At 38.6% G+C, this 23,158-nt stretch overlaps 1 protein-coding gene and 1 long non-coding RNA gene across 2 annotated transcripts; both read left to right on the top strand.

Moving 5' to 3' along the window:
* The first annotated feature begins 53 nt into the window (after positions 1-53).
* Positions 54-13,179, top strand: LOC148424545 (uncharacterized). Its single transcript, XR_015865473.1, has 3 exons — positions 54-117; positions 11,108-11,227; positions 11,997-13,179. It is a non-coding gene; the product is annotated as an uncharacterized LOC148424545 (long non-coding RNA).
* Positions 13,180-13,419: 240 nt separating this feature from the next.
* On the top strand, positions 13,420-23,029 carry zdhhc7 (zDHHC palmitoyltransferase 7). The gene is made up of 8 exons (XM_088413844.1): positions 13,420-13,584; positions 14,186-14,286; positions 17,994-18,344; positions 18,424-18,548; positions 18,627-18,723; positions 18,825-18,906; positions 18,983-19,113; positions 20,287-23,029. Exons 3-8 carry the CDS (start codon positions 18,000-18,002, stop codon positions 20,467-20,469), a joined length of 963 nt encoding a protein of 320 aa, XP_088269970.1. The 5' UTR covers positions 13,420-13,584; positions 14,186-14,286; positions 17,994-17,999; the 3' UTR covers positions 20,470-23,029.
* Positions 23,030-23,158: the final 129 nt, after the last annotated feature.

Here is a 23,158-nt window from a genome sequence, read left to right on the forward strand (position 1 = left end):
TTGCAATGTCATTTTCAATCGACTGAGTGGAAATGTGTTTTGAAAGGTATTAACTGAAGTTGGCTGCAATTGGTTGGCAACCAGTTGAGGGTGTTCCCCGTCTACTGCCAAAGTCAGGTGGGACAGACACCAGTAGACAACCAATGTAATTGAGGCAGAAACATCCATGCAATTCGAATATATCTCAGGGTGCGTCCATTGTATGACTTGCTGAAAATAGCATCACAGGATCTCAAATAATGACCAATTACAGCCCTGCTTGCAAATGTCACTTGACCAGACTCAGGAAACAGGTGAGGGATGATTGGCCATTATCCGAGCCTCTCACAACTGTGATGTCATTCTCAGTTGACAGTAAATACAAAATGAACAAAAACAGGTAGCATTTGCTGATTCGTTTATCTTCCACAAATGCAATTTTAATGAGAATAGGGGTGCATAGAAAATACTATTGCAATTTTGTTGGGACTTCATATAGACAAACAAGCATTTACAGTCGCATATACAGTACTGACAATTTACAGCAGGGGTGTCAAACTCCTTTTAGTTTAGGGGCCACCTGAAGGAAAATCTCTTCTCAAGTGGGCAGAACTGGTAAACAACTTAAAAACAATTAGTGTTACTGATATGTAGATTTTTGCCATGAGTGCCAGTTCCCAGCAAATAGTAGCAACAAACTGTAAATATATTGTTGTGAAATATACACATAAAAAATAAAGATAGAATAAAATAATTTATTTTTGAGTCCACAATATCCCACTACACACATTTTTCCCTAAACTTCATCAAACAAATGAAAATTTCTAGTGAAAGGAAAATGCCAGAATCAAAATATGTGGTTGTACAACTCCTTTTCAAGGAGTACAGTGAAGTACACAGAAAATTTGATTGAATAAAAATGGGGCTGCCGTGTTTCATTTTGAAATCTGAAAAAAACACACAAAAAACTCTTTGTCACAGAAGCAATCACAAGTGTAGCTACTGGTCACTTCTTCTTGTTACAGCGCTCATCTGAGCATTGCTTGTAAAAAAAAAAAAAAAGTATGAATATTTGTTTATTGATTATGGACAGCTTAACACAATTATCTTCTGGGCCGGATTCGGGCCGCAAGTTTGACCCCCAATATTTACAGTCTTCGATTAAATCTAACAACCATGATTTTTGGAATGTGGGAGTTGTAGCAGCAGTTTCTGGAGAAAAGCCACAAAGATTTCAACCGTGGCCTTTATTTGCGACACACAGTTCATATGCCATTCCTCCAGTGAGATGCATGCCCACACAGTCGCCAGCGGAGGAGTTGAGTTGTTGCCGCTCACTCCAGTTCATTGCTTGGATAATGTGTTGTTTACCTGCGTGGGCCCCGCTGTGTTGAGAGGTGGCGGAGGCAGTGCTTGCCTCCTTTGCCCGCTTTGCTCTTTTTGAATTATTGAAGCGGATGGTGCCTAATGATCCAGTGGCAGTGGTATGAGCTAATGGACTTAAGCACACACACAGACAGAGGGGATATGAAGGAAGCTTATGTTGTTGTCCGTACGTGTTGCTGGCTTGTGAATAATGTAGTGGTTTCATTCGGATGCATTGAGTACGACATTTTTTGAACAATACGCCATGCACAAAATCTAATTTAATCCGAAAGGAAAGCTTTTTATTAAGTCAAGTGATAACAATGCCCATTTTTCATTGACATGTAAGGCACAGCATTATAATATAGTTATTTTCGTAATTGAAGTGTGTTTAAAATGTATTGTTGCGTAATGACAGCAGGAGAGTCCAATTTGTTTTGCTCACAGGGATGGTTGCAACACCAGGGATGATTATTGGTGATGATATTTGGCAATTTGACGAATATTGGCATCAGCCTTTTAAAGAAAACATTAAACGAGTTAATAATAGAACACTTTAACACTGAGTGCAGTTGGGACTTCATTGGGAACAACATTAGTGTCAACTACTTTTATTCGTATTTATTTCAATGGGATCGGGCAAGTTTTGGGCACCTCTGGTTTGATCATTAGGCTGGGAAATTTCAATATAATAATAGCTATGCTCAGTCAGACTGCTCCAAATCAGCTGGCATGTTTCCTTTTAAAAAATGACTAGCATTAAAAGAAAACTTATAACTGCAGGTAATTGTTTATTTAATTTTTGGTTAACTTAATAAGATATTCTGCTTTTACGGATCTATGGATTTGCACCTTTTGGTTTTGTTTGTAATTAAAACAAAGATATTTTAAATGTTATCATTTCTATTAGATAGAAATTTTGGAGAACTTGATTTACTGTAGAAAACTGTGGGGAGCTATTTACTTGTTTGACTTTCTATTTAACTTTTTAAGATAGTTGGATGACCCTGGGAGCTTCCTGAATATTTTGTTTGAATTATACAAACTATTATATTTGCTGTCTGAAATGTATTTAAAATCTGAGGATTAGTTCAAAAAATAAATACGATTAAAGACATCTCACTTGAGTTAGGATTTGTTGTTTTTTTTTTTTTTTACACAAATATTTCTTCACTTTTACCGAAAATGAAAGTCGACTTCAAAATAAGATTGTCTACCTGCAAAAAACCCACATCAGTCCATCTCTAATAATCATGGCTAGAAAAATTTGCATACCTTAATTTATTTTTTTGTAGCTTGTTTCTGATTGTCATTGCAACTAACCAGCCTATTTTTTTTATATGGCTCTTGTAAGTGGCTAATGAGTGTAATTCTGTCTGTATTATACATGTTTTTTTTTTGCTTCTGACTCATAATAAATATGTCCTTTTTTTTTTTCCTCTGTTGTTGTTTCTGTTGGGATCGTGGCAACTGCAAGTTCTTTGAATGTGTCTCCATAGCAACCTGTAACCTCTTGCTGGGGTGGCTTCAGTTATTTTTCCCAAGGTAATCAACGCATCAGCACATTTACTGAAAGGCACATGCCCACAGGCTAGCAGGACACCTTCAGATTATATCATCGCCATGTTTGTTTGTGCCAATCTTAAACCCCAGCCTCACCTGCTGCATGAAGGCAATTGTTGGCGTTGACAAAATGAAACGGCGTTTCACAATGAAGAGTGTGTGTGTGGGGGCTCTTATGAGCCCTGGTCGATTGCTCTCAGACTGATCGCATCAGTGTGATTTCCTGCACGCAGGCTTGGGAGGCTTGTCATGTTTTGCTCTTCCACAGACAGGAAGTGCTCGACGGCAAGGCTTTCTATTGTGACGCGTGAGGTCAAATGCCTGCTGAGTGCTTGTAATGGTGTGAACATCCTGACTGTTTTCCAGGTGTATTCGGGGTTAAGGTGGTAAAGTGGCCCTGGTTACATTGGGTAATGCTGTGGTGTCCTAAAATAGACACACTGAAGAGGTCTGGTTTATTGTAAACAAACCTGTCAGCATCACGGTAACTAGAGAGAACAATCTTTACTAAGTATAGTACTTATATTCACTGCAATGCATGTTTAAAGTAAAATTGAAACATTTTCAACTGCAGCATACAAATGACTTTCAGGCTGTCATATTGACATCAAGGACAGAGTTCACACACATTATTGAAACGCTCAACTTCCAATATTGAAACATTTTCTCACCAACTACTTATAAATGGTTCTCTCATGCACATTATTTATTTGTTCTGGCACACACTACTAAAAAGCTCAAAGTCATTTTACTGAAACGCTCTCACATGTACGAGCGAAATCATTTCAAATGGAAGACCAAGACGCTCTCACATACACAATTGAATGATTAGTCACTCCTACCCTGTGAAATGCTCCCACACTCACTCTAATGTAGAAATACAATCACACACTACTGAAATATAATATATAAATGTCAGAGAAATGCATTCTTTCATACACTACTGAAACACTCGCCAGAGACTTTATTATGGGAGAGTAAAATGTTTTCAGGTGCAAGGGTAAAAATTTAATCCATCCATCTGTTTTCTTTAGCTGCTTATCTTCACTAGGGTCGCAGGCTTTGTTGGTGCCTATCCCAGCCATCTTCGGGCAGGAGGAGACCTTGGAGATTCACACTCACAATCACACCTCAGGGCGATTTGGCATGTCCAATCCACCTACCATGCATGATTTGGGAATCTGGGAGTAAGCAGGAGTGCCCAGAGAGAACACACATGGGCACGGGGAGAGCATGCAAATTCCACACAGGGAAGTCGACTGAGTGTTAAAGATTCATTCATGAAACATTATGGGCTTATATGTACACACTACGGCAAAGCTCTCATAGTCTAGTACAAAATACTTTTTGTTATGCTCCGCTAAAACAAGGCCACACAAACACTACTGAACTGCTCTTATGTTCTAATTAAGTGCTCTCACACACGGTCTAGATTAGAAGCACACTCGCACAGACCTGAAAAATTATATTCTTTTCCAGACTACTAAAACACACTAAAAAGCTTCCACATTAACTTCTAAAATGTTTTCAAAATATTAAAACGCTCTAACACACACTCCTGACACACAGACAAGTTTGTTCATACACTACTGAAACACTCTCACTGACAAAAGTAAACCTCTCTCATATATCCATAAAGTAAATGTGTATATACTCACACACTACTGAAATAATCTCATTTGCCTGTAGAAAATATTTTGATACACAACTAAAACGCATTCCCACACACAACTGAAATGCTCTCATGTTCTAATTAAGTGCTCTTGCACTCACTGTTGAAACGCACAGCAATGAAAAATGTGCTCATACAAATAAGAAAAAATGACTAAAATGCTTTCACGTTCATTTCTAAAACGCTCTCACACACTATTAAAATACTCATTCTCAAACAACCAGTAAAAAATTACTTACAAATGGAATGCTGAAATGCTGTCAAACGCAAATTAATAACACAACCTCACACTCAGGACTGAAAAGCTCTCAGACATGAGACTGAAACACTCTTACATGCATGACTGAAACGTCTCACACTCCATACTGAAACGCTGCCACATCGTCAACTAAAATATTCTGATACACACATTTCGAAATGGCCCTGCTGTGTCAGTGGAGACATGTTTCCCATCAGGAGCGCCATGGTTGTAAGGTCATCTGCATATGTCACAGGGCGGATACAGTCTGTCTCCTGGGAACACTAGAATGATCACTCACATAAGAACTCCCACATTGTCTCCTTCACAGCAGCTCCTCATGATCTACACACGGCACTACACATCACACACACCAGTAAGATTTGTTTTTTCCTCCCTTGAACCAAATGTCCATCATGTCCAAATAAGCATCACGCTATATGTAAGCAGCACTTTTAGTTGCCATGATATCAACATTTGTGTTTGGGACGTGACATCTGTGTCACACACTTTTAAAGCTTGTTTGCGACCTTTCCAAATGGCAGAAGATTTATTTCAACGATTCACACTATTCTGTTTACACTGTTAACAAGCACCTTAAGTATACTTCTGTACTGGACTTATGTGTATCTTGTGTATTTTATTTCTCATATTTTATATCTCGACTTGAGGATACTGCTGGAAATGTGAATTTCCCTACGGGGATGAATAAAGTATCTATCTATCTATCTATCTATCTATCTTGAGCACATCGAAAAATCATCTCTTAAGATGATTAGGAAGTCAGTGCCCTCTTTTTTGCTTGCATACTGAGCCCTCTGCTTACTCATCTTGGCCCTACATTCATTTTACACCTGCTGTGTGAAGTTTATTTTTTTCGTGTTAATGCTCTTTTTCATCCTACGTTTATTATGCCATTTTAAAATGTGTCGTTTAATGTGCATGTTTCTTGACCAAAGCTCAAGGATGTAAAATGAACTTTTACATACTGACACTGACGCCAGAAATTATCAACTCACTGTAATCCAGATTAGCGGGCGGGCGAAGATCTTGGGATTAGCAATATAATGCGCACTAATGCATCTTTTGATGGAGTCTGTCAGCCCTGGCATGCTTCCTTATCATATGGAATCAGAGGTTTAAGTAGGAAATGGTGGCAACCTAGTCAACTTCGTGTGAGATGTGCTGCTCAAAAAAGGGCAGGCCAGGACATGACACATGCTGGCTTCAAGTTTAACATCCATGTAGAACCCAATCCATCACTAAAGAAGCTTGTCGCGCCCCCTTTGGCAGGGCTTCATGTCTGTGGACACACTGCCCAGTGATTCCCAGAACCAAGCTTCAAGGAGCACTGTGTTTTTCCAACAGAACCTAAAGCGTTTTTTAACGGTTGACCTTTCAGTAGGAAGCACAAGTCAAAACATGCCAGTTTTGGTTGTTCAAAGCAGCAAATACATTTTGTATTCAAAGAAAAGGGCAAGGCACCAACAGCAAAGGAAAACTATAATGATTGTGCTTTTTAAAATCCCCCCCTTCCCAACAGCAATGATGTTTGTTAATTATTTGCACACAAATGATTTCTGAGTCAGGATAAAACACAAACTAGCAAGTCTATGATTAACTGGAAACCAATCCACAAAGACAGTTGTGTCAAAAATAACCAATTCGGATACAATCTTTTCCCCTATTGGTCCCTCTTTGACCCCATTTGGGTCATTTCTAACCCAACAGTATACCTTCCCACATGCAACCCAAAGTTACCCGGGATATATTCTAGCTCACATGCAAACTTAATGTAGACAAATGTTGTAGAGTATGAATAGATAAATGAATGGATATTAGGGCCCTAAATTCCTGATGTAAAGTCCTAATTTACTTTGTAGCTTCTATGTGCCATAACAAGCCTTGCCATCTAAATATCCCAGCATTTTAAGTTGGATTAATGTTGTGTAACCAAAACAGTCAAAACAAAGTAGGATTTGACAGATTAGGATCCAGGTTGTTTATGTGGTTTTGGAGCCTTTTGGTTAACTAGAGACAGACATCTGAGGAGCTCAGATGGAGGCTATTTGCGGTAATATGAGGAAGATTCAAGCTGGTTGATGCAGCGGTTATGGAGAAAGAGCAAGTCTGTCTTTGTTGAATTATTGATGGAGGGAGCTCTTCCTCTGTGTGGTCTCTTACACGGCGCAGCACGAAAGAGTGGCTTGAACTGTGAGTTACGCCTCAACCTGGGAAGGATTTCTCCTTGCTCAAGACACACAAACATGCAGTTGCTAACACACACACAGACATGCACACTTGAATGAATTCGTGTCTTGTCTCTCAGCTCCGAAGCACAAGCAATGCTGACCTCAAAAGTCCTCCTGTGATGCTGGAACTTTTTATTGATTGAACCACTCAGCATGAACTATATACGTGAGGCCAACTAAAATTTAAGAACAAAAATATTAGGAGACCAAGAAAAAACATTGTTCAAATTTCTAATGTGGATATGAAATGGGCACTTGAAAACAACACACCTGGGTAGAACATAATAAAAATGAACAAAAACAATAGCTCAATGATTAAGCACAGTGACACCCATTATATCATGTGGTGCTCAAAATCTGACTGCCACATCCTTATCAATTTTTCTTTACACTGTCTAAACCAATAGTTATACATTGTTTCTGGAGGCATAAATTATGCTCTACTTTCAGCCACCAAATTGTCATGTACACAGGGAATGTAAAAGGACAGGCATTCAGGATACTGCAACACGCATTAGCACGGAGAGATGAACCAAATTGCCAAACAAGTACATGGAGACATGAATATGAATTGAATGAATGAATGAGTTTTACTATTCACTTTCTTATTTAAATCTGAAGAGGAACAAGACTCAGAGTGCAAAAGGGTACCTGGTATCCGTTCTATGCTGTATACAGCAAATTGAGCCAGAAGGATCTGTGACATCTGTTGGGTTAAGGCTTAACATTAATCCTATCACACAAGGTAAACTTTGGAAAAGCAAAGGGAGGTTTGCAGACTGGAAAGTCACGGAGGGTGCAACATGCTTGGAATCAATGTCTGATTAGTACAATTCTCCTTCTAGGCACATATGGTAGTCTACTAACTTTATGAAAACATATTATGCTAAGCTACATAGACAGTAGTGGTGGCAATATTTGACTGTCCCACTACTCGTTTCTGATTTTTGGGTCTATATCCAATTCAGAATCGATTTATGATTTATTTTTTTTCAAACTGCCTGGTTACAGCATCATCGTGCTTTCAATGCAGACTGAACATGCCTGCATGTTAATAAACAAGAACACTAACATTTTTCACCATAACACCAACACACTCTCATTGTTAGAATACTGCAGCAAGGCAACCATAACATGCCTGATTGGAGTGTCCCCTATTGGTGAGTAAAATAGCAGTAGAAAATCAATATACTACAAGTCGCATGGTTAAAAGCATGAGAAAATTGGCGGCTTATTGTCTGAAATTTATGGCATATTGTTGAAGATTAGAGGTTAGGGACTTTGTGCAATAATTCCTGAGGTTTTTTGTTTGTTTGTTTTGTTTTTAGAATTTTGTTTTTAGAATTTTGTGGCAAACTGGACTAAATGATGGTCTCACACCTGATGTGGTCGTGACTACCTTTTCATTTCTGCAGAAGGCAGAACAAAACAGTGACACAAAAACTACATTAAGTCCTTCAACATGCTGTCAAAACACATTGGCGTCAATAACGTGACTACACTCTACTTATTAAGAGCGCAGCTGGACTGGACTTTTATCAGGCTGTTTTCGTCTGAGCTTATTGTGCGTTCGCCAAGAGTTTTGTGCATCCAAACATGTGGTGAGAGATGATGGTGTTGAGGGCTAAAAGGTCTTTGCCCCTTGCACTGTTTGCCTCCTGCACTTTTAGCAAAGCAAGGAGATTGAGTGTGGCAGAAAATCCCCTCTAAAAGGCTTCTAGCTTGGATTTGTGCTGGCTAGGCGAAGGTGGATGCAGCACAGATAAGCCTGTCATAAGTCAGAGGTCGCGCCATTGCGGTATATGGGCTATGTCATCCTTCCAGCCACCATAGACACCACTTCCTGTGCTCCAGGGAGCAAATATTAATAAATGCATCACATGGAAATATTTGTCTGTCAAGGTAGGGGGGATTAGAGTCTGGAATTTCCTAGTGCCCAGCCTAATCTTAGCGCAAAGTGCAGTCTAACGATGCATGGGTAGAGGTTTCTTTGGTATAGTTCCTGTTTTACCGCAGCACGTATGATGTCTGGTCCAAAAAATGAAGTCAGCTGCTGTTCTGGGCACATTGGGCTGTTTAAAAATTCATGAAGACAACCCTGCTTTCTCCTGTTTATTTTTCAAAAGACATCCCCCTTGAGTTGCACGCCTGTTGTAATTGGAACAATAATTGGGGTGCGCTTGAACATAAACATGTATTTCAGTTGATAACAGTGCATTGTACATTACTCCTATGCATTGCAAAGCTCAAATTAGAACGTGTTAATATTTGTTGTTCTATTTAAGATTGCATTAACCCTCAGTCGGTTGCTAATGGTATTTTGTTAGGAGAAAAGAGTTCTTGAGTTCTCCAGGGTTTTAGGATAACGTAATGTAAATAATGTAATGGTTTGAACCCTCCTCATTGTCATCATTTTCGTGACAGTCACCAACTTCTGATGACATATTAATTAGGAGATGAATCAGTATGGGACATGGTAGAGCTAACACCAAAAATGTCCACTTTTATGCTCTGGAATGAATGAAATGAGGAATGAAATATTAAATCTGAGGATGAAAAAAGGATTGTGATTGAACATGCAAGAACTATGCAAACCCCATACAGGAAGGCCAGGGCCAGCTGGATTTGAACTCAGGTCCCTTAACTTTGAGGTGGATTTGCTAAACACCTGGTCTCAACAATTTGCTTATTAATGTTGTGTTTGTGGGATATGAAATAAGCAACTCATTTTTATCTGTCTTGGGGGCTGGACATTTTTCCATGTTTAACATCACAGTTGCTCAGGGCCACGGTCGCAGTTCAGCTTGCAAACATCACATTACTAAATTCAGGAAACGAGCGCCTTGATTGGTTGTTTTTCTTTGAGCAACTGTGACGCCCCCCCCCCAGCAAGTGGCAAAATGGCTGGCCTTTGTGATGCATAAAAACCTTTACTATATGATTCAAATTCGACTTCTCTTTTAATGGAAACAAACAATGATTAGATGAATAGAATAAAAATAATTTTGCACCATTTTTGCTTCAATTAAATGGATATTGTGGAGCGCTTTTTTTGGTCAAGTTAGAGCAGTAGAGTACAGGTATTGTTGGATTTCGTTCAGTATAAAGAATATTTACCTGTGATGTTATATTTGTCCAGGTGTTGCTCCATGTTAGCTATTCTATGGAATGTTCCAATGTTAACATTAATCTAAATGGATTTATCCAAAGCAAAACTGTTTGTAACCTTATGCCTACACTCTCTCATTCACCAAATGTGTTTTGGCTCATCACCCTCTCCAATTATGTAACTCTGGTCCCTATTTTTTTCATTATTGCGGCAACATGCACACCACAAAAGGAGCACGTCACACCACGCCGTTCTCCGCCTCCATATTTACGTTCACTTCAATGCACTCCAAAAGCCAGAAATGTCAACAAAAGGGTGCGGCAAAATAGCACTGCACATGCACATAGCCCCGCGAGAGCGATTTTATTTGTTACCCGAGCACTTAGCATTTATTATTTAATCACATGCAAGGCCTCTGATTGCATGACGTGGAATTGAAATCCGCTGCTTTACGCTGACTCAAATGCTAGTTTATAGCTACACAAGCCACAGAGTTATTACGTCCAATTGCACAATCCCATGAGGTCCGAGGCAAATGCTGCATCAGCTTTTAAGAAGTTAAAAATGTTCACATCAGAACAGATCTCAGTGTGATCCATTGCAGCTGTATACCACCTCAAACTGCAACCACAATAATAGACACAGAAGTTATTTCAATACCTCTCTGATAGTGTTTGACATAACTAAACTTTATTATTTTTGTAAAAAAAAATAATAATAAATAGACATCAAGTATTAAAATGGGCATGTAAGGGCCACGGTGAAAAAAATACATAATACAAGGTAATATTTGTTCATTCAAAAAACTGTCAAAATATTACAAACATAAATATTTAACTTCATTTTTCTGAGCTTTTGTTGTGAAATGTGTCTTGTTGTCTGTTTGAACCTCTTGATACACCTACAGTAGTGTAAGCATTTCATTCCAGGAACACAAGCAAGCAGGGGAAAACAAGGATAACAGTTGCTGTTGGAAGATGTCAAGGGCACAATTACGAGACAAAAAGCTTGCTTCAGGATAAGATGTTTGCTGCGCTGTGCTTTTAAAGGTAACAACAATCTTTGAAGATATTTGTAAGCTTTGGAAATGCCATTAAACAGTGATTTGGGATGACAGTTTGTGCTATATCCATGGTTTACAGTATAGGCAATTATTATTATTATTATTATTTAATCCAGTCATTCAAGACCGTATACTTACTTTTTTGTCAATTAATTTTATTTAACTGTTGGAATAAAAGAGGGTCTAAAAATGGATGGCAGAGGATCGACTCTGACCGTATACAGGAACTGAATTTTCAGAGACAATCAAAATTTCAGGAAATCAAAAAAAAAAATAAGTCAAAACACTGTACTATAGGGTAAAGATATATGAAAATATTATTGTAATGTTACCAAACAAGAATAAAGGTCTCTCTATGAGAATATAATGCAAAATAAAATTTCTAATGTATTTTTGTACAATTAAGACTGTGTGGACCCTTACGCTTTTCTTACATTGGACTGTGTTCAGATTCTCTGAAATTTTTAAACTTTTTATTTAAATGTGCATTGCACATGAAAATGAACATTGTAAATCATCCACTAGGCATTTAGATGTGAATATTGTGTATGCTAAAGTTCATTTCTAGTAGCTTGTCACATCTCTTTTGACTTCCCAGTCAGATGTTCATTTCGCGCAGAGTGAGAGAGAGAGATTGTGCGTGTGCGTGTGTCAGTCCTGAAAATGGAAAAGGCCTCAGTCCCTTGATTCAGCCTTTAATCTGCTTTAGCGGATTGCTGAGGTATTTCTCTGTGCCTCTCTCTAAAACTCGACAGCTGATATCGGCTCTGGAGCAGGGCTGGAGCGAAGGTGTGGGCGGCCACTGCGCAGCTGCAGACGGGCCCGGCAGGGAGGACAAGCCGCTTGGTCGTGGTTGGCCTCATAGTAATCCAATCCTGGGAAACACGTGACGGCAGAGGCAGCTGCCAGGAAGGTCCCGCTGCTCCCTGCCGAGGAGGCGCAGCTGCAGTGCACTTGCCCCAAGCATGAGCATAGGAGTAAAAGGTCTGGTTCAGGTCAATAGTTTTACATCACTGACTGTGCTAGTACTCAGAAGGGCGGAGCGAGGCTCAGTGACAGTTAATGCATCCATCCTCAATTTATGTGACATTTCTGGGTCTAATTTTGTTATAAAATTTAAGTGGTGACATGTAATAGCGATGCCAGGAAAGATGGTCTAAAATTGTCAATATGAGCCATTACTGTATGTACTTGACCTGACCCTTCTTTTATAAATATCATTATGTTCATTTCGGAAACTATCCCTGCGATGGAGTGTGGTTATACCACTTCAGTCACAATACTGATACATTCTTAACTGTCTGATAGTATCAATGGATCTGTGATCTATAATCTTCATAAAAGCAGGATTCTAACATTCTTGTATTGAATGTCAATCAAAGGGAGGGAAAAATACCTTTTTATTCATTCAAGACAAGTCATAGATTTATGGGGATAAAGTCAACATAATAATGTATGATGGAGAAGAATAGCTGTAATTAGCAAGGATGAATCTATATTGTATTATGAGTAAATAGCTATGAGTAATTTTCCGGAATAAACTATAAATATTAAAGAAACAAAAAAACAAAAATCCCATTTTCAATATTATTGTAATGTACAAGGGAAAGCACTGTGACAATAAATTCCCAAAATTATGAGATTATTTTATTTGATTGAAGATGTAGATTTACAGGATTTACAGTAGAAAATGACACAATGATACTACATAATGAAATGTTATAAGAACAAGTCATGATCTATGAAAACAAATTTTAATGTTATAAGAAGTTGTAACTTTTGAGGAAAAAAAGCACACAGTTGCAATTAGGAATGTTATGCAAATAATTTGTAATAGAAATTATTATCATTATTATGTGTGACTATTATTTCATGTAGCAATGTTAATATTGTTATGAGGTGACAGGTGGGGAGTTCCCGTTGTTTATCCTGTAATAATAAAAATAAAAATCAGTTAAAAAATGTATACTAAATTGGTGTTTATATATACTATACACAAACACACGTACAGTATACATACACACTATTTCTTTTATGATTGGGCGTCTCAAATTCTTTCTCTACCCAATAGCTCTCTCTAGCGGAGATTTTTCAATTGCAACTCTTTGACGTCCCGCCAGGTGACGCTGTTGGCCCATACTGATCTCCCCCCTCCCTCCTTTCAGCCATTCACGAAGAGGAACCGAATCCCGGAAGTTCCGACAATGGTTGATGGGATGTGTCGTTCTCCCCTCCGCTTCTCCGGTAGTCATCTCTGAGCTGTAAGACAGTAGTCCACTCGTAGTGACGCGCTCAAAATGGATTTAGAAAACGTCCTCGAACGACTGTATGAGCAATATTGAGGTATGTCGCCGTAAATAAATATCTTCTTTAATACTCGGTTCCCTCGTGCGGCGGTAGCGAAGCTAGCAAACTAGCTCGCTCGTTAGCTAGCGAAATGTAGCCACCTGCCCGGTAGCATATGGAATGTAAAGCGACTATCATTTGTAGTGGATGTTTGTTTACATTCTTGACTCAAACGCTTGTCATTCAAATAGGGAAAGTCGGGTAAACTGAGTATTGCCGTGGTAGGCCAACACTTGTCCGCATCAATAAATGGACAACTGCTTAGCCAAAATGGTAAATGAGAAGATGGTGATTTACTAGCTGGTCGATGAGGGGAGGGGCTCCAATCTCAGTTGCTGTTGATATGGAAGCTGTGGTGTGATTTGGTCTGAGCGTCCAAATCGTAAAGACGGAAGCCAGTCGGTGTCAATATCATTGCAAATAGTCATCACTGATGTGGAAAAACACTCGAATTTCCTTGTCGGATCTGAGCTGTGTTATTGCGAGGAAATGAACGTCTGACATGACGTGAGCGTTGACAAGTGTTAGTATGCTGGTAACAAAACTTTAGTTTTATAAATTGTATTGTTTTAAACCTTTCTTTGTGTTTACCTTTCAGGTGTCTTTTTTCTACTTTTAAGGCAATCTACATTTTAAATCTCATGCTGGGCCTGAAGTCATAAATCGAGCATGTTATTGTGAGGCGGGATCATAATATAGGTAGGTGACTACATATTTGTCATTGCTAGTCATTATGTTGTTAGCATATCTGATCTGTCAAAGCTTGAAGAATGGCATTCCTAGCATTTGGCAGTTAATGCCAAGCAGGAGAAGCCTGAGTGTGGAAATAATGACAGAAAGTTTCCTCAACATGTTATTCATTCATTCAGTTGCTTTACTATACACTTCAGTGTATTCTGGGTCGGAGGTTGTGTCTGTCCTAGTTAATTTGAGTGGGCAAGAGGCCCGTCAGTCAAAGAGCTGACATATAGAGACAAATCATTTACGCTCACATTTGCTGCTGTCAGCCATTGCAATCTCTGGTTAACCACATATACAGAAGAACTTTAAAGGTCAAACAAATTATTACGGGTTCCTGCTCCAGTCACTTAAATGATTTTAAAATATATATGTTGTGGTTTTAACTGTTTCCACCACGCAACATTTAGTATCTGTAAAGAAAGTAACATTTAAACATTCAAGGAAACAATCACTATGTCATAAAACTAAATAGTCATCATGACTGCATGATAAGGCGAGTCACAAAATGTGATTGTTGTGCTTTAGAGGTGTACACGGTTCGTGAATTACTCATTTAAAAAAGTGCATTATTGTGATGTCTGCTTGTTCAATTGGCATTGCACATTAGTTGTCGTCAGAGTAGCCCATCAAGCAGAAAAAGAGAGAAACCCGCGAGTATCATCTATGGGAAGATTTCAGCAACTATGGGTGACAAGTCCTCTGGTAATCAGGGATCTTAAAAAAAACTATGCAAGGATTTGTTTTTTGTTTTTTTTTCAATTTTATATTCATACTTCTATGTTTATTTGAGGCACACTAAAAAGTCAAGAAAGCAGAAAAACAACAGCTTGTCATATCATGCCACCGATGAGCTACAAAGGCTAACTTCAAAGTAAACACACACAATCTCTGCTGGCTGCTGACATGTGGATTTCAAATGCAGATAGAAAAATAATCTTTGATGCATTACTCATTAATAACTGTAATAATAATACTTAATATCATATTGTTTAATTAAAAAAACTGTGCTTTCTGTCTGAGATTAGCTTACAAAAAAGCTCCTCAAAATTGAAATATTGCACCTCAAATAAATACAGTGATTCACAAAACTGCTCTGCAAAAAAATTAAATGAAATATTTAGAATCCTGAAATTGTCATAAATCTGTGCTTTCAGTAGCTTTATTGAAACAAACGGTGAAAAGGCAAATATCTAAAAAACACATTTATACACGGGCTACAATTAACAGTAAGCTGGCCAGTTAACAGCCAGCCCACTCTTCGCTCACCCTGGCTGAAGCCTCAGTCACAAAGCCCATGTCACAAAGTCTGGCTACGTATTTTAAAACCGTACACATTCAAAGTCACTAATGCTACAGTAAAGATGGCAACCCATTGTGGCACAAATAATAGCCACAACTTACCTCTAAAGATTTAATATCATTCAACGGTAGAAAAAAAAAAAATTGATGACTACAGATATAGCCTGTTTCTAATGAATGTTCTACATTATGCCAAGTGTCGTGTGGTGCTCTCTTGAGTGGGCGCAGTGAACAGCTGGAAGACCAGCTGCTGTTACTTTAATGACGCGCCCCTCTTCTATTGACCACAGGAAGAATCAATACTCTGTGAAGGAGTAAAGTGTATCCTGCCCCTCCTTAACATTGTAACTTTGTCTTGTTCAACAATAAAACACAGTGCTACCGCACCTGAGATGTATAGTCACTGCATTCACGTGCGAAAGTTGTTTGGTTCAGTGTATTAGAGCCTTTTAAAGTCTAGTGCAGGGTATTTGTCTTGACATTGAAGGAGTAGCCCAGTTCTACTTTTATGTTTGCGATTAGTCATGTTTCTACTGTCTCTGGTCAGTCACAACATGTAGTGCATTGGAACAATGTCCAGTTGACAAGGTCAGAGGCATTCTTTTCACAATGAAGATTTTGATTGTACACAGGAACCAATGTTGCCCACAATCTGTCTAATGACACAGATTGACCTCTGATTTCTTCAGACTTGCAAACATGTCCCATTGTGATATTTTTTATTTTTTTTAGAAGCGTTAGATGTCTTCCACTGTCACTTTAAACCTTGAAACAATATTTTAGTGTGGGGCTTACAATAAGTTAGCAATATTGTTATTTGAATGAGTGCAGGCACATTTTGAACATTTTGTGAAAAACACAAAATGGGGTGCATATTGCCTCAAAACAGTTGCTCTCTATCCCAAAAATCTCTGAAATAAAACAAATACTATTTGTATGATCTGTATGTATGCTTATACAGTATATTTCTCACAATATCCTTAACTTATTGTGAAGTGTATTTTTTTACACTATTAACCGTTGTTCAAAATGTAGTGTTCTAATATTAATACTTCCTAAAATTTGAACGCTATTTTTGCAGATGCACTTTGCACATCACTAAAGTTTATATCATATTTTATAGTATGGCAGGTGCCAAAGAACAAATAATCAAAATAGGAATATTTGATTTCACATTTTTAAGACTGTCACCGGTACTTAACTGATTTGCAGTCACCAAAACCAAGTACAAATACCACTTATATATTTGATTCACAAAACCAATATTAAAACTATACTTACTGCATTTCTCCTAGTATAGGTTGACCTCGCATATTAATCAACCCCATTTTTTCTTCAGTTTGGGTGAATTCTACAATAATGTGATTATAAGTCTACTCCTGACTTTAGTGGTTACATAGGTCATGGCTGTCCAAATATAACACATGGTGTGTGTTATTATGGTACTTTTAGAAACATTTCTTAACTGTATATTGAATACTGTTGCGGTTATGGAGGGTCAGGAAACGAGACAACTGCGAGGCAATGTGCTCATGCGCGTAGACGCAAATGCTGAAACTAATGTTGCAACAATAAAATTATTTGAAGTTTCATTGCTGTATTTTATGACACAGCTGAATATTAATTTCTCGAAAAGCCTTAAAAGTCACCATCACTATTTGACCCTCCTAATAGCTCCTCCCATTTAACACCCGGGCGTCCTCTCCTATCTCCCCGTCGATTGCTCAAACATCCTTGTTACTCTTCCACAGGTAGTCATCTTCGCACCCATCCAATTAATTTGAAATAAAGGTCTTCGAAGATGACTTGCTCATCGTCTTACTTGGGATATTCTTTACCCAAGTGACGACTGATGTGAGATCAGAGCATAAAAGGTTGCCCTTCGCTGTTTCTCCTCCAACCTGCCAACAACCATGCCGACTTGCTAAAACACATGTCTAACGATTGAAGGGGACATGTCAAGCCGTGTTTTTCCGTTTTATAAAGCGTCAGTCCGTTGAAAAAAGGATCCACACAGCCTCATTGTTGACAACAAAGAGGCAAAGTACACAACGCTAAACGAAAGTGCATTTATGCAATGTTCTGTGCAAACGTTCTAAAACGGATGCATACTATATCGAAACAGAGGTATATATATATATATATATATATATATATATATATATATATATATATATATATATATATATATATATATATATATATATTATAATTTTAAGCCTCCTAAATGACATGGTATTACTTATTTCACATTTGAATTCATGTTATGGGATACATGACAGTCCCAATTTACCATTTCTAAGTTTTAGTCTGTTGCATTGTAAATTAAATTAAATTAATAGAATGCTTTTTTTTGCCCTCCACAGGCCAGGATGCACTCTTCAAACCACCGTCTGCGTGATATGGAGCAGCACCACCCGCTGCTGTCAGCGGGTAGCGACGTGGAGTCAGGCAGCCTGGCGGCCGGAGTGATGGTCGGTGGCGCCCACGTGGACCACACGGCCGGGAACCGCACGCTGTGGTTCATCCAGGACAGCTGCGGTATGGTGTGCGCCAGCATGACCTGGTTCCTGGTGCTGTATGCCGAATTTGTCGTCAACTTTGTCATGCTGCTGCCCGCCAAGAACTTTTGGTATTCTTTGCTGAATGGCGCCACCTTCAACGCCCTCGCCGTACTCGCCCTGGCTTCACATTTGCGCACCATGTTGTCGGATCCGGTACGCAATAGTTTGGCCTTTGGGCAGGTCTGGTCTCAACTGAGTGCTGTTCAAGTTTTTGATCTTCTCATTCTTCAAGGGAGCCGTGCCAAAAGGCAACGCAACCAAGGAGTACATGGAGAGCTTGCAGCTGAAACCTGGTGAGGTCATTTACAAGTGCCCAAAGTGCTGCAGTATCAAGCCCGAGAGAGCGCACCACTGCAGGTCCATCAAGTATAACAATTAAAGTGTACATCAGCATGACTCTGTTGTTCATAAATGTTTTCTGTCACTGGCTCTCAGTATTTGTAAAAGATGCATTCGGAAGATGGATCATCACTGTCCCTGGGTCAATAACTGTGTGGGAGAAAAGAATCAGAGATTCTTTGTCCTTTTCACTGTAAGTGCGCTGACGCTCTCAAAATGTACATTCAATGATAATGCATTACTTAGTAAATATATTATACATTTTTAAATTAATGTTTTTGTTCCTCTCCTCAGATGTACATTGCATTGATTTCCGCTCATGCGCTTGGCCTCAGTGGCATGCACTTTTTCACGTGTATTAAAGTGCAGTGGAACGGTAAGTCATCCACCCCACATTATGCTTGCTATAGGAAGTATTAAAAAACAAAACGTTTTTTCTTCATCCGTTACAGAGTGCAGCGAATTCTCTCCCGGGGTTTCTGTGCTACTACTGATCTTCCTCTGTCTCGAGGCCATCCTCTTCCTCACTTTCACTGCTGTTATGTTTGGTACGCAGATCCACTCCATCTGCAACGATGAGACGGTCAGTGTCTACCATATAGCGTGTCACTTGTATGCAAATGCTAAGCCTTGGTTTCCAACTGGGCTGGAATGTTCATATCAGTCTGAAAGCATTATTTTACATTAATTTTCATCATTGGTGATTTTCAAGGCTCTCTAAATATCCTTCCCGTACCATGTACCACTTTCTGTGGTGCAATAGGGTGTGCTTGTTCAAGATGGTGTTTTGTTCTTAGTTGACATAGAATGCAATGAAAAAAGACTGAAAGCGTTTGCTGTTTTTTCTTCATCTTATTGGTAAAATTGGTGTTTTAAATCGAATTCCAATTTACAGCGTAGTCATGGAAACCCGATAAGAGCAAGCTGAAATGATGTTTGATGAAAACCGGGCTGTATGTTTGGAATGAGCCTTTGATTTAATAACTGAGAAAAATTAAGATCAATTAACTGATCTGGTTTGTGTTTTCACAACTGCATCCCACAAGTGTGGCAATTAAAACCTAATTTTTGAGGAGTTTATTTTAGCAATTACTTTTGAAAAAACTTGCAGTATATAGATTAATCACATACCGTTCATAAAGCCTATGCCTATGTATTTCACAAATTAAGCTGGGGATGAGTTTTAGTTTTTGTATTGTACTATTTAAATAAATCGTACACAATATTGTGTTTCTCGATATAATACTGTTTGGAATAGATGCCATAGAATGGATTGTAGTCAACTTCTAATAGTGGACATTAATCTGATTATTTTGTCAATTTAATCAATTAATTGTAAAAAAAAAAGCAAGTTTTATTTCTCACTCCATATCCATAAACATGACATGAATTCCAATTGACTGTGAAATAAAAAAAAAAACACTCAAATTCTGTTGCAGGTTTGGTTACTGAAAAAATTTACAAAATAAGCCTGTTTGCATGGAGTTTCACACAAATAGACTATTTACTGGTGAGAGACTGAAATTACAAGGATTTGGACAGTTTTAAATTATACTAAGTCTAACAATGATTAACCCATTCTCAAAAATAATTATTGATTATTTGGATAATCTATAAATTTTCCTTTAATCATGGCAGCTCTAGTGAACATTGATATGCTATTTGTGACTTTTAGGCTGGTTGTCGTCAGAAAGTGCACTCAAATTTGCCTCAATTTCTTCAACAATTGATTTTAGTGTGCGTTGGCATTTTGCAGGAGATTGAACGTCTTAAAAACGAGAAGCCCACCTGGGAGCGTCGCACCAGATGGGACGGAATGAAAGCCGTGTTCGGGGGTCCGCCCTCGCTGCTGTGGTGCAATCCCTTCACGGGGCTACGTCTGCGTCGCCTCAAGCGCTTGAGCCAAGGTCGCCGCCCCGGCTCGGAGTTTTCCATCTAAGGGTTGGTGCGCCTGTCAGGAGACTCTGAAGAGGATGATGGAATGGATGTGAGCCCACCTGGGGCTGGCCTTCCTGTGTGGCTCACAGGACGGGGCTGCAGGACTTCAGCGACCTCCACTGCCTGTCCATACTCTCACCAACAACTGGAAGATTTTTGCTTTGTGTGGTGGCGCATGCAGTATATACCTCTTAGTGAGTCTTTTATTCCTTTTGAGGTCAGCAGCTCCTGCTCCAGTCGTTCACTGCTACCTATTTCTGTTACTTTTTTTTTTCTCCATGCTGACGAGATTCAAAGTAAATATTTGACATCGGGGACGAATAGCATTATTTCAGATTTTAATGGAGGAACCGCAAAAAGGATATGCACCACTCGTACGACACTTGAACGAGTCTGGCGCACCAGACGCACGACAAGTGGAAGTGTGCTGCTTTGATTTGCATGCGTGCAATCAGCCTCCGCTGCCTGCTCTAGGCTGATGAGGCTTTTTCACTGTCTGCAAAAAGGGGACCAAATTGTCAATAACAAGCCTCTTTCTTCTTCCACAGGGATAAATGGCTTTGGCTAGGTTTTATTTTCAGCATCATTATTTCTCTCTGGGTTGTTGCCTGGGCCAGTTCCTAAACAACGAGTTTTTTTTTTTTTTTTTTTTTTTTTTTTTATCGATTGTCGTTTGTATGACTCAGTGGAGCCGTTTTTGGGGAGGCAACTTTCATCTTATCTGAAGTTTGCTGCTCTGTGGTCCAAGACATTGGCTCAGAGGCTCGGCATCAACTGCTGCTGTCATAGTAGCCCCCTCTAGTGGAAACCAGGAGGAAAGACTCGCAAGCGCCTTCTGACAGCAAAATTTGGAACCCTGTGGCTTTGCATGCTGCTCGCCTTTTCTGTGGTGGACATCACAGAGAAGGACCCACAAGCACACAGTTGTTGGCAGGAGCCGCACAAACTGCTAATGTATAGCTTTTTCAACGACTCGCCTCTATTATCATTAGTTCGGAAATATCAGGCCTGAAAACAAGCAACTCTTTTTCAGTGTTTTTAGAACACATGCCTTTCAAGAGCATCCTGTCAAGTGAATTCCTCCACATGAATGATGGTGTCCCTCATTTGTCTCTATAATATAGTTTTGCTTTGTTTTTTTGTTTTGGTTTTTTGCACTGGATGAATATGGCTTGATTTCAAATTTCAAAGTCACTCAATAAAAGTGTTGTTACCTGAAGTCACTTCTTTGCCAAGCGTTGGACTTTTTCTCCATTCCGGTTGGCAGTAGAAAGTGACTTTTCTTTCTCGCTGTTTACACTATAAGTTGTTTGCTATGTGACGAATGTAAAAAACTTGGGCACACAAAACTAACTGCTATCTGGGGAGTTTCACCGATGCAAACCTCATTTCTCTTACTGTGCTGCAACAATTTTGTTTTGATTTGATGCAGTCATATAATTTAACTATCAAAGTTTTGCAGTTGTTCAAATATCAAATCCAAAGGAAGGCCTGAGTCAAGTCTATGACTCCACTATCAAACATAGAAACCTGGCCGAGTATATATAATATATATATATCAATAAATTTTCTTCATATTTTTTGCCAGCTCATTATGCAGAGCTGGACAAAGGCTTCCCCTCAAATCGCTGTGTTTGTAAACTCGTTATGTCCAATGAAACATTTGCAACATAAGTTGATGTGGGAACGTATTGTGTCTTATATTGAGCTTGTCAAATAGTTTAGGTTGGGAATTAACTTATATACAGTAGGAATGTGCTGTTTGATGAATATGCTGATGATGTAAACATATCGTCACTTCCTTAAAATAATGGCCCAAATAATATTTGGACAATTCTTTTTTTGCCTTAAACATTATATGATATTGCTCACCTATGGTCAAATTAGCTAGATTGTTAAGAAACACACTATTCTGTCCCTGAAATGAAACGATTAATCAACTTTTTCTCTGTGTGCGTGTATGTTGTTTTTTAAGGGATAGTGTGTAAGATTCAGACCGTTTATCGTTACGGCCAGTAGTTCTATAGCTATAAAAAACATGGCCGCCTCCGGCGAAGTGCCACCCACTATGTAATATAATTTCATGATAACTAGACCTATGATTATAATTAAAACATACCATTGGTCATTAAGAACACATTGATTTGCAAGTTTTTTTTAAATATACAATCATATAATGTATTTCTTTTAACGAAAAAGGGTCTTAATCTTACACACTGTTCCTTTAATAGTTGGGAAAAATAATGCTCTGGCCATTATTTAAAGCAGGTGACTATTATTGATTCCTTTGACAGGGTTGGCAGAATCCACAAGGCGTGAATTTTATTTTAGTGGCTAATATATTTTAATGGCTGCATTACACTACGTTGACATAACTAAATTGTGTCACCCGGACAGTTTCCCGGTCTACTGGAAGAATTATGTCAAGTTCTACAGCGTTTATGAGTATAAAGCTTTTCATGATTATGATATAAATGGAATGGTCTTATGTTTTTTTAAGTATATGTGTCAATATTATTTCATGTTAAATGTCATTTTAAATAAACTTATTTAAATGAGGACTTCTAGTTGTAATATGTATTGAGTATTTCTCTTTTTACATATGACAGAAGTGAAAATAGATTTAGTGTTTCCAAAACAAGTTAGGGAAAAACTGGACCAAAATACTCATCATTTTTTATTATTAATAA

Source organism: Hippichthys cyanospilos, chromosome 4 (genome assembly GCF_059441005.1).
Source record: "Hippichthys cyanospilos isolate Australia breed blue-spotted pipefish chromosome 4, RoL_Hcya_1.0, whole genome shotgun sequence".
NCBI classification, from domain to species: Eukaryota; Metazoa; Chordata; class Actinopteri; order Syngnathiformes; family Syngnathidae; genus Hippichthys; species Hippichthys cyanospilos.

What these genes read in the sequence shown, in the direction of transcription:
- zdhhc7 (XM_088413844.1), top strand. Translation starts at nt 18,000, where the DNA reads ATGCACTCTTCAAACCACCGTCTGCGTGATATGGAGCAGCACCACCCG. An exon ending in GATTCTTTGTCCTTTTCACT is followed by an intron (nt 18,724 to 18,824) that starts GTAAGTGCGCTG and finishes TCCTCTCCTCAG; the next exon opens with ATGTACATTGCATTGATTTC. An exon ending in CCATCTGCAACGATGAGACG is followed by an intron (nt 19,114 to 20,286) that starts GTCAGTGTCTAC and finishes GGCATTTTGCAG; the next exon opens with GAGATTGAACGTCTTAAAAA.